We start from the raw sequence: 12,631 nt of genomic DNA on the forward strand, positions 1-12,631 counted from the left end.
TCCCACTCTGGTAAAGTTGTGCCTCCACCACAAGGCTCATTTTGGCCACCTAGCCCCATGGAGACCATAATATCCCTGAAGCCAACCCTCACACAATCCATCACTCCAGAAGGGCCCCCCCCCCCCCCCCCCCCCACTGGCCCCACAATATTGGGATTTGTGTATTTACAGGAGAGATTCCCAACAGGTTTTAACAGCTAATAACACTTTTGTTTTTCCTTGATTGGAAGAATCCTCTGCAACCTGATGAGCAGAGGGGGACTGAGTAACGGTGCCAAAATCACAACCGGAAGTGTAGCATTTTGATATCTAAAATCAGTATTGCAAACAGAAATTGTCAAGTTTAGACAAACAACCATTTTCATGCAGTGCCTTTTCAACTTCAAACCCCAAACCCCCCAAACACCATTTGCATGCTGTGCCTTTTTACATCAACCCAAACCCCCCAAACAACCATTTGCATTGCAGTGCCTTTTACTTCACCAACCCAAACCCCGCAAACAAACCATTTGCATGCAGAGCCTGTTGTTACCCTTCAAACCAACCATATTTTTCATTTCAAAAAACCACATTAAAGGCACTCACAGTTAAGTAGCATGTGTTCAGTGTTATTCAGAGCTCAGAGACACACATGACCCTCTGGCTTTTCCTCCATCTTGGAGAGACTGGGTAAGGACAACACCACTTCCGAGTTTTATAGTCCCGTCCCTCCCCCCCTCACAGCAGCAGGGCAGCAGAGAGAATGGCAAATTAAAAAAAAAAAATTAATATAACTCCCTGATTTTTCATTTGATGGGAAAAAATCCTCTGGTCCAGGAAGGCGAAAGCGGGCTCTGAGAGACGCGAGGTGCCATAAATGACGGCCGTTAGCTGGTGGCGTTCTTTCGGAAATCACAGCACAGTGAGCCAAAGCGGTCAAGATCAGACTTTTAGTAATAGAAATATGGACTTCAGTAAAGCATTTGACAACGTTCCTCCTGATAAGCTGCTCTGGAATGTTAGATCATATGGGATCCAAGGAGAGATAGCTGAATGGATAGAAAATTGACTTCATGTAAGGTAGCAAAGGGTGAAGGTGGAAGGTTGCTTCTCGGACTGGAGGGTTGTGACTAGTGGTGTGCCTCAGGGTTTGGTGCTGGGTCCGTTACTGTTTGTCATCCATATCAATGATTTGGATGAGTACGCACATGGCAAGACTAGCAAGTTTGCAGATGATACAAGATAGTGAAGATGGTTTTCAAGCAGGATCTTGATCAATAAGCCAAGTGGGCTGAGGAATGGTTGATGGAATTGAATGCAGAAAAATGTGAGGTGAATTTATGTGCAATAGCGTAATCTGTTGGACCTTTATTGTTAATGATCAGTTGCACACAGGAAGTAGGAAGCAGGAAGTAGTCTCCAGCCTTGGTTTGTCTGTCATGTTTTAACGTCAGAAGCAATCCTTCCCAATCCTAGCTTGTTACGCTTAAGAAAGCAATGGCTGTAAGTTCATATTGTTCACTGTATACTTGGAATGCTATATTGGAGAGTATTTATGGCAGGTGATGTTTAACTCCATAGCATTTGGGAATGTTAAGATTGTTAGCAGGCGGCCATTTTGTAGTACCTTAACATACAAGGAATAGGATTTGCAGTGGCATTAGATGGATTTAAGTATATTGTTTATTATATATTTGCCATATATGTTTCTTTGTGTTAGAAGATTTGTTTATTTCTATCTAAATGTACATTTCTGCAAAGGAGAGTAATTTGTGTATCTTCCTTTTTCTTTATAGTTTTTCACTCGTTTTTCATTATGAAGAATGTGACAGCACTGGAAAATCATTAAACTTAAGAGCTGAGATGCTAACTTACTGACTCGCATTCGATTATTGAATCGAGTTTGGCTGGGCTGTCAATCTACGTTCTACTGTTAACAATCACGTCGTGAGGACAGTTACATGAGGTGTTACATTTTGGGAAGTCTAACATGGGCAGGACCTTACACAAAGTGAATGGTAGTGTTGTAGAGCAGAAGGATCTAGGAGTCAGGTACATAGGTCCCCTGATGGTGGGAGTTTTCAGGTAGTATCGGATGGTCAAAAAGGTATTGGCACATTGGTCTTCATCAGCCAGAGTATTGAGAATCAGCCCTGAGTATTGAGAATAGAAGTTGTGAGATCATGTTGCAGTTGTATAAGACATTGGTGAGGCCACATTTAAAGTATTGTGTTTAGTTCTGGGCACCGTGTTGTAAGAAATATGTTGTCAAACTGGAAAGAGTACAGAGAAGATTTACGAGGCTCAAAGAGCCTGCTCCTGGACCTATCTTTCTGTTCCTATGTTGCCAATACTAGAGGGTCTGAGCTATAGGCAGAGGTTGAGTAGGCTGGGACTCTATTCCTTGGAGTGCAGGAGGATGAGGGGTGATCATATAGAGGTGTATAAGATTATGAGAGGAATAGAGGAATAGATCAGGTAGATGCACAGAGTCTCTTGCCCAGTGTAGATGAATTGAGGATCAGAGGACATAGGTTTAAGGTGAGGGGGGAAACAATTTAATAGGAATCTGAGGGGCAACTATTCCACACAGAAGGTGGTGGGTGTTTAGAACGAGCTTGTCGGAGGAGGTAGTTGAGGCAGGGACTATCCCAACATTTAAGAAACAGTTCGACAGGTATATGGATAGGACAAGTTTGGATGGATATGGCCCAAATGCTGGCAGTTGGGACTAGAGTAGCTGGGACATATTGGCCGGTGTGGGCAAGTTGGGCCGAAGGGCCTGTTTCCGCACTGTATCACTATGACTCCATGACTCTATGCAAAGAGACAGATGGTCCATGGTATAGATTGTGTAAAAATAATTGTTTAAGTAGTCAAATGTTGCTCACAAACTTTGCATAATAAGAGCACATATTTGGATGTGTAAGAAAGAACTACAGATGCTAGTTTAAATTGAAGATAAACACAAAATGTTGGAATAACTCTGCGAGACAGGCAGCATCTCCGGAGAGAAGCATGGATGACGTTTCGGGTCAAGACCCTTTCCTCAGACAGACTTTATCAGTCTGAAGAAGGGTCTCGACCTGAAACATCACCCATTGCTTCTCTCCAGATATGCTGCCTGAGTAACTCCAGCATTTTGTGCATACATTTGAATAATTGGATTTTTTTTTGCATTTCAGTGGGACTTGGTGTGTGACGATAAATGGAAAGAACCATTTACCACATCTCTGTACTTTTTCGGAGTGCTGATAGGTTCTGGTGGTTCTGGGGTAATATCAGACAGGTGAGCTTTTTCCTTTATATTCACAGAGATATATTCATCATAAAGCTCCTTCACCTTTGTGCCCCAAGGCAAGATATAGGCTCGCAGCAGTTAGATGCTTTAGTGTACTGTGTCTTGTGTCTACTGTTTGTGGTAAAGTGTGTCTGTTTAGTGTTCAGCAGCCATGAGCGAAATGGCGGTGCGGGCTCGACGGACCTGGTGGTCTCTACTCTCGCACCTACTTTCTATGTTTCTATGTTTTGTCTATGTGTTTACAGAGTCATAGAGTTCATACAGCCTTGGAAAACAGGCCCTTGCACCCAACTTTGGCCAACTCGGACTTTCATGTCTCATCTTCACTAATATCCCCATTAGCCTTGTGTTTGGCCCATATAATGCACATTAGGCAAGTTCACACATTCGGCTGGAAATAATGTTAGGCGATTGATGGGACTGAAGGCTGATAAATCCCCAGGGCCTGATGGTCTGCATCCCAGGGTACTTAAGGAAAGTGGCTCTAGAAATTGTGGAAGCATTAGTGATCATTTTCCAATGTTCAGTAGATTCAGGATCAGTTCCTGTGGATTGGTGGGTAGCTAATGTTATCCTACTTTTTAAGAAAGGCGGAGAGATAAAACAGGGAATTATAGACCAGTTAGCCTGCCATCGGTGGTGGGGAAGATGCCGGTGTCAATTATAAAATATGAAATAACGGCACATTTGGATAGCAGTAGCAGGATCGGTCCGAGTCAGCATTTATTTACGAAGGGAAAATCATACTTGATTAATCTTCTGGAATTCTTAGAGGATGTAACTAGGAAAATGGACAAGTGGATGTAGTGTACCTGGACTTTCAGAAAGCAGTTGATAAGGTCCCACATAGGAGGACAAAATTAGAGCACGTGGTATTGGAGGTAGGATACTGACATGGATTGAATATTGTTTGACAGAAAGGAAACAATGAGTAGGGATAAACGTGGTCCCTTTCAGAATAGCAGGCAGGCAGTGACTAGTGAGGTACTGCAAGGCTCGGGTGCTGGGCCTGCAGCTATTTACAATATACATTTATGAAGATGGAAGGGATTAAAAATAGCATTAGCAGATTTGCAGATGACACAAAGCTGGGTGGCAGGGTGGAAATGTGAGGAGGGATGCTATGAGGATGCAGGGGAGTGATGTGCGGTAAGGTCAATGGCTGGGGAGGCACTGGCTAGTATTAATGGCGCGGCCCTCTCTGTATTGATCATCGCGTCTCGCCGGGGAGAGAAAGGGGTGGAGCCGGGGCTATGTGCATGAAGCACGGCGACTGAAGGGGCGGGAGCGTTGTCCCGTGACAGTGAGGGAACGACCCACCTCCTCCCCCTCTCCCCCTTCTCCATTGCCCCTCGCCCCCCCCTCTCCATCTGTCACTTGCTGCCCCCTCCACCCAACTTCTCTCTCAACCTCACTCACCCCACTCCACCTGCGGTAGACCTACCCTAGTAGAGAGTACATTACTCCAGCGAAGGGCTCAATTGGGAGCTCTCAGCGGCCCAGAGCCTCCAAATCAGCCGCTACAAATCAACAAATCAACCTACCAGTCAGTGCCGCCCGCAGCTGAAAAGTCAGCGCTGCCGGCAGTGGAATCCAGTGCTGCGCCGCCGCTGCTGTAGCTAGCTAATGTGGAGGGAGAGTGAGGTAGCGTCAATTACGTGGGCTGAGCCTATGTAATTGACGCTCGCTCCCCTCTCCCTCCACTCGGTTCAAGACACGCCCCCTCAGTGAGGGCAGATGTGATCGCTGCCTCCCCTGGTGCTTTTTCATTGATGTTTTATGACGAGATCAGCGAGCCTAAATTAATATATTTATACGTGAAATAAGCTACCTGGACTATGGAAGGCGAGGTTTAGAGCACGTGGTAATGGGGGTAGGGTGTTGACATGGAGAGAATATTGGATGGCAGACAGGAGGCAAAGAGTAGGAGTGAGCGGGTCTTTTTCGGAATGGCAGGCAGTGGCGGGTGGAGTGCCGGAAGGTTCGGTGTTGGGGCCGCAACTGTTTTTACCATATATATTAATGATTTGGAAGAGGGATTAGGATCAACACTAGCAAGTTTGCGGGATGACACACAAAGCTGGGTGGCTGTGTGAACTGTGAAGAGGATGTTAGGAGTTTGCAGGGTGACCTGGACAGGTTGAGTGAGTGAGCAGATGCGTGGCAGGTGCAATATAATAAAGATAAAGATTCAAAGGTTATTTATTAGTCACATACACCATAGGTGTAGTGAAATGCTTATTTCCAATGCAGCACTTAAAAAAAATACAGACATAACAATAATAAAGAGATTTAAACATAAAAAAACATCCCCCCACAATGGCTCCCATTATGAGTGAAGGCACAATGTCCAGTCCCCATCCCATGTCCACCCAGAGTCGGGCCTATTATGGCCTCCGCAGTCGCCTTTACGGAGGGCCGATGTTCCAGGCCCTTCTCGCCGGATGATGGTGCTCCGGCGTTGGAAGCGGCATGGGAAACCTGGAACGGCCACTTCCTTCCCGGAGACCACGGCTTCCGAAGCCGACAGGCCGCGCTGGATGGAGCTCCACCACTGGCGATCTCGGCGAGAGATCCCAGGCTCCCGATGTAAAGTTCAGCGCCGCCGCCCGCAGCTGGCCCCTCTCCTAATTTGAGGAAGGACATCCTTGGTCTCCTAATTTGAGGAAGGACATCCTTGTGATTGAGGCAGTGCAGCGTAGGTTCATGAGATTGATCCCTGGGATAGCGGGACTGTCATATGAGGAAAGATTGAAAAGACTAGGCTTTGATGAATTCACTGGAGTTTGGATGGATGACGGGGGGATCTTATAGATAGATAGATTCAATTTATTTGTCATTTGGACCCCTTGAGGTCCAAACAAAATGCCGTTTCTGCAGCCATACATTACAAACACAATAGACCCAAGACACAACATAATTTACATAAACATCCATCACAGCAATGTGATGGAAGGCCAAAAAAACTTATCGCTCCACTGCACTCTCCCCCACCCCCGATGTCAGAGTCAAAGTCAAAGCCCCCGGCTGGCGATGGCGATTTGTCCCGCGGCCATTAAAGCCACGCCGGGTGATGCAAGGTCGCACACTGGGTCTTGGATGTTAGAGCCCCCGGCGTGCGCTCGCAGAGTTCCGCAGCCATTCCAAGCCGCGCGGGGCGGTGCTGTGAGGCCCCGCTCCAGGAGCTCTTCGACCCCGCAACTCGGGCGGGAGAAGTCGCCGTTGCGGGAGCCCTGAAAAGCGGTCCCTCTAGGGACCCGCGGGCTCCCGGTGCCGCCGTCCGCCAGAACCCGCAGTTGCAGCCTCCGAATCTCCGGAGGTCGGGCCGCAGCAGCGCTCCACCACCGCTCCACCAGCTTTGAACTCGGCCAGCTCCGCGGCGGTGAGGTGAGTCATCGGCACCAGAGCCCCCCGGTCTTCCTGTTGGAGGCCGCTCCTCGTTGCCAGCCCCAACGACAACGGAGACCCGACAAAGAAAAGGTCGGGTCTCCCGTGCAGGGAGAGATTTAAAAGTTACTCCCTCCCTCCCACCCCACACACACACACATACCCCAACAAAAAATAACAAAAACTACATAAAAACATAGACAAAAAATAATAAAAACGCAGACGGGCTGCAGAGGCCGCTGCTGACGAGAGTCGCGCCGGCTACCGAAACATATAAAAGGACTGGACAAGCTAGATGCAGGAAAAATGCTCCCAATGTTGGGCGAGTCCAGAACCAGGGGCCACAGTCTGAGAATAAAAGGGAGGCCATTTAAGACTGTGGTGAGAAAAACCTTTTTCACCCAGAGAGTTGTAAATTTGTGGAATTCCCTGCAACAGAGGGACAGTGGAGGCCAAATCACTGGATGGGTTTAAGAGAGAGTTAGATAGGGCTCTAGGGGCTAGTGGAATCAAGGGATATGGGGAGAAGGCAGGCACCGGTTATTGATTGGGGACGATCAGCCATGATCACAACGAATGGCTGTGCTGGATCGAAGGGCCGAATGGCCTCCTCCTGCACCTATTTTCTGTGTATCTTTGTATCTATGACATGTAATGAAGGGGTTTACAAACATTACATTGGTGACATACAGAGAGGTAGTGACAGGCACACGCTTCTTGCCCGCGCTCCATCCAGTTTCAGAGGGGTTGCACAATCAGAGGGGAGGCTCAGCTCGTCGCTGCCTCACATCTCATCACGTATTTGCAGCAGATTGCACAAATTTGGCGATTTTTACTATAAAAAATGATTAGATTCATATAGAAATGACATTTATAACACAGATCAGTGGAAAATCTTTATTTATTTTATTTTATTATTATTTTTCTTTACTTTTCTTAACAGCTATTTTAATTGGGAGTATGACAGATGAGGCTCTGCCTCCCCTGCCTCCCCTGACCGCACATTCCTGAAGCAGGGGGTGACTTGGACAGGTTGGGTGAGTGGGTAGATGCATGGCAGATGCAGTTTAATAAGTAAGTGAGTTTATTGGCCAAGTATTCACATGCAAGGAATTTGCCTTGATGCTCCACCCACAAGTAACAACATGACATACAGTGACAGTTACGAATGACTCAGAAAACACTAAACATTAATAGTAATTAAAACATTAAGGATAAAACACCATTGATCAAGCATGTGAACCAACTAAATATCAGATCAAAGGGAGGCTACAGATTTTTGGATGTTGAGTAGAGCAATTACTCGTGGATAAAAACTGTTTTTATGTCTGGCTGTGGCAACTTTGACAATCCGTAGTCGCCTTCCAGAGGGAAGTGATTCAAAGTGATTGTGGCCAGGATAAGAGGGGTCAGAGATGATCTTGCCCGCTCGTTTCCTGGCCCTTACAGTGTACAGTTCATCAATGGAGGGAAGGTTGCAGCCAATAATCTTCTCTGCTTATCGGACGATTCACTGCAGCCACTGCAGGTGTCGTGCTTGGTGGCTCAGCCAAACCAGACCATGATGGAGAAGGTGAGAACAGACTCTACGAAGGCCGTGTAGAATTGGGCCCATCATTGCCTGTGGCAGATTGTGCTTCCTCAGCTGCTGCAGGAAGTACATCCTCTGTTGTGCCTTTTTGTCTGTGGAGTCGATGGTAGCCCCCCACTTAAGGTCCTTGGAGGTGATGGTTTCCAGGAACTTAAAATGCTCCACAGATGTGACTGTGGTGTTGTTCATGGTGAGTGGGGTGAGGGGAGGGGGAGCTCTCCTAAAGTCTACAATCAATAAAGTCTTAAGTGCAATGAGCTCTAGGTTGTTGCTATGGCACCAGGACGCCAGCTGTGACATTTCCTGTCTGTAGGCAGATTCCTCCCCATCCTGGATCAGTCCAATCAGGGTTGTGTCGTCCGCAAACTTGAGAAGCTTGACAGAGGTGACTGTGGAGGTGCAGTCATTGGTGTAGAGAGAGTAGAGGATAGGAGAGAGTACGCAGCCTTGCGGTGCTCCTATGCTGAGCGTTTGCGGGTCAGAGATGTGCTTTCCCAGCCTCACATGTCTGACAGGAAGTTGGTGATCCACTGACAGAGGGGTTCAGGCACAGTCAACTCGGAAAGTTTGGAGTGTGGTAGCTGGCACAATGGTGTTGAATGCAGAGCTAAAATCAACAAACAGGATCCTCGCATAGGTCCCCTGGCGGTCTAGGTGCTGTAAGATGAAGTGCAGGCCCAAGTGGATAAATATGAGGTTATCCGCCTTGGTGGCAAAAACAGGAAGGCAGATTATTATCTGAATGGTGTCAAGCTGGGAAAAGGGGAAGTACAACAAGATCTGGGAGTCCTTGTTCATCAGTCACTGAAAATAAGCATGCAGGTACAGCAGGCAGTGAAGAAAACGAATGGCATGATGGCCTTCATAACAAGAGGACATTGTGTGCAGTTTGAGGAAGGACATTCTTACTATTGAGGGAGTGCAGCGTAGGTTCACAAGGTTAAATCCCGGGATTGCGGGACTGTCATATGTTGATAGAATGGAGCGGCTGGGCTTGTATACCCTGGAATTTAGAAGGATGAGAGGATATCTTATTGAAACGTATAAGATTATTAAGGGTTTGGACACGCTAGAGACAGGAAACATGTTCCCGATGTTGGGAGAGTCCAGAATCAGAGGCCAATTTAAGAATAAGGGGGAAGCCATTTAGAACGGAGATGAGGAACAACCTTTTCACACAGAGAGTTGTGAATCTGTGGAACTCTCTGCCTCAGGCCAATTCGTGGTAGGCTTTCAAATGAGTTAGATACATCTCTTAAAGATAGAGAAGTGTAGGGATATGGGGAGAAGGATAGAACAGGTTACTGATTGTGGATGATCAGCCATGATCACAGTAAATGGCCGTGCTGGCTCAAAGGGCCGAATGGCGTACTCCTGCACCTATTGTCTATTGTCTATTGTCTTTAGCTCTAAACCTATCCTTTCTATTTACATGTCCAATTGGATTCCAAAAAATATTTTTTAAGGCTGATCATATCAAACGTGGCACGGTGGTAGGGTTGCTGTTTCACAGCGCCAGAGACCCAGGTTCAATCCTGACCACGGGTGCTGTCTGTATGGAGTTTGTACATTATTCATGTGACCATATTGGTTTTCTCCGGGTGTTCCTGCTTCCTCCCACATTCCAAAGACCTGCAGGTTTGTAGGTTAATTGGCTTCAGTAAAAATTTGCAAATTGTCCCTGGTGTGGTGGAAAGTGCCAGTGTACTGGGTGATCATAGGTCGGCGCGGACCTGGTGGGCCGAATGGCCTGTTTCTACACTGTATCTGTCTACACTGGGTCTGAAGAAGGGTTTCGGCCCGAAACATTGCCTATTTCCTTCGCTCCATAGATGCTGCCGCACCCGCTGAGTTTATCCAGCACTTTTGTCTACCTTCTATTCTTCAACACCTGCAGTTCCTTCTTGACCACTGTATAATAATAACTAATAATAACTTTATTTATAAAGCACTTTAAACAACTGCAGTTACCAAAAAGTGCTGTACATGAGAACTCATGGACAAGAAGTTATTACAAACCATTAAAAACCGTAAAACAAAGGACTATAAAACAGTAAAAATTAAAAGACATTAAAAGCACTAAAAACAGGAGCAATGTCTCAGCCAGTGTCAAAAGCCAGAGAATAAAAATGAGTTTTTAGGATGGATTTGAAGATGGACAGTGAGGGGGCCTGTCTGATGTGCAACGGCAAGGCGTTCCAGAGTGCCGGAGCAGCAACAGAAAAGGCTCTATCCCCTCTGAGCTTCCGCTTAGACCTTGGTACCTCAAGGAGCAGCTGATCAGCTGACCTGAGGCACCGGGCAGGAGTGTATGGGTGGAGCAGCTCAGAGAGGTAAGGCGGGGCGAGCCCATTCAACGATTTAAAAACAAAGAAAAGAATTTTAAAATGAACTCGAAAGTGCACTGGGAGCCAGTGAAGGGAGGTCAAAATTGGCGTAATGTGCTCCCTCTTTCGAGTTCCAGTTAAGAGGCGAGCGGCAGCATTTTGAACCAGCTGGAGACGAGCCAATGAAGCTCGTGCGACTCCAGAGTAGAGTGCGTTACAGTAATCCAGCCTAGATGTAATAAAGGTATGGATTACTGTTTCAAAATGCTGCCTCTCGAGAAGGGGCTTCACCTTTGCCAGCTTCCTTAGGTGAAAGAAGCTGGACTTAACCACCGCGCCTATTTGTTTATCTAGTTTAAAATCACCGTCCATCCTAAAACCCAGGTTTAAAACTGTTGGCTTTACGGACAATGCCAGTGGACCCAAGTCAACAAAGGGAGGTTCACGGCAGCCATTGGGGCCAAACAAAATCACCTCTGTCTTTTTTTCATTAAGTCCCAGAAAGTTTAAGGCCATCCAGGACTTAATGTCCTCAAGACAAGACAGAAGTGATTTTAGAGAATAGTCGTCTTCCTTCCTGAGTGGCATATATAACTGGCTATCATCTGTGTAAAAGTAAAAGGAGATGCCATGCCTTCTTAAAATTGAGCCCAGAGGAAGTAGGTATAGAGAGAAGAGCAGGGGCCCTAAAATTGAGCCCTGTGGAACCCCATATGCCAAGGGGGCGGAGGAGGTTTCAAAGCCAGCAAGGCTTACACGCATGGTTCTGTCTGCCAGATAGGACCTGAACCATCCCAGGGCACTGCCACAGATGCCCACTTGGTGCTGTAACCGGGAAATTAAAATTCCATGGTCCACTGTATCGAAGGCGGCAGATAGGTCCAGCCTATCTAAAGTCTAAAGAGCCTGTCCCACAGGCGATCTTTTTGGCAACAGCCGAAAAATAGGCTGTCGCCACATGGTCGTGGAGTGACGCGGGGTGACGCTTGTATTGTTGTGAGCGGTATCCTCAACTGTCGTTACTTATTTCTTGTCGCAGCTGTATTTTGAAATGCTCAAAACCTTTCAGTGACAGTGGGCTTGACGTTGCCTGACTTTGCCTGTCTTAGACAATAGACATCAGACAATAGGTGCAGGAGTAGGCCATTTGGCCCTTCGGGCCAGCACTGCCATTCAATGTGAACATGGCTGATCATCCCCAATCAGTTCCCCGCATCCAGAGAACCTGCCTCCACCACCCTCTGAGGCAGAGAATTCCACACTCACCCCTCTCATCCTCCTAAACTCCAGAGTGTACAAACCCAGCTGCTCCATTCTCTCAGCATATGACAGTCCCGCCATCCCGGGAATTAACCTTGTAAACCTACGCTGCACTCCCTCAATAGCAAGAATATCCTTCCTTAAATTAAGGGACCAAAATTGCACACAATACTCCAGGTGTGGTCTTACTAGGGCTCTGTACAACTGTAGAAGGACCTCTTTGCTCCTATATTCGATTCCTCTTATTATAAAGGCCAACATGCCATTCGCATTCTTCACTGCCTGCTGTACCTGCATGCTTACATTCATAGACTGATGTATAAGGACCCCCAGATCCCGTTGTACTTATTTTTCCAAACATGACACCATTTATATCTGCCTTCCTGTTTTTTCTACCAGTGGATAACGTCAAATTTATCCGCATTAAACTTAATCTGCCCTGCATCTGCCCACTCCCCCAACCTGTCCAAGTCACCCTGCATTCTCATAGCATTCTCCTCACGGTTCACACTGTCACCCAGCTTTGTGTCATCTGCAAATTTGCTAATGTTACTTTGAATACTTTATCCAAATCATTGATGTATATTGTAAATTGCTGTGGGCCCAGCACCGAGCCTTGCGGTACCCCACTAGTCACTGCCCGCCATTCTGAAAGGGACCCGTTAATCCCTACTCCTTGTTTCCTGTCTGCCAACCAATTTTCTATCCATGTCAGCACTCTACCCCCAATACCATGTGTCCTAATTTTGCCCACTAATCTCCTATGTGAGACCTTATCAAATGAGG

The 12,631-nt window shown here is 46.8% G+C and overlaps 1 protein-coding gene across 2 annotated transcripts in view; it reads left to right on the top strand.

The window, feature by feature from the left end:
- LOC129701821 (organic cation/carnitine transporter 2-like) overlaps positions 1-12,631 on the top strand; it is an 82,026-nt gene that overhangs the window by 35,077 nt on the left and 34,318 nt on the right. The window contains exons 1-2 of one of the 2 annotated variants that reach the window (XM_055643291.1): positions 1,213-1,482; positions 3,165-3,268. The exons of the other annotated variant lie outside the window; for it this stretch is intronic. Of the exons in view, the coding sequence (XP_055499266.1) occupies positions 1,477-1,482; positions 3,165-3,268 (110 nt within the window). The 5' untranslated portion in view covers positions 1,213-1,476. Of the gene's footprint in view, positions 1-1,212; positions 1,483-3,164; positions 3,269-12,631 lie in introns of those variants that run through there. 2 annotated transcript variants of the gene reach the window in all.

Source organism: Leucoraja erinacea, chromosome 11 (assembly GCF_028641065.1).
Source record: "Leucoraja erinacea ecotype New England chromosome 11, Leri_hhj_1, whole genome shotgun sequence".
Classification (NCBI taxonomy): Eukaryota; Metazoa; Chordata; class Chondrichthyes; order Rajiformes; family Rajidae; genus Leucoraja; species Leucoraja erinaceus.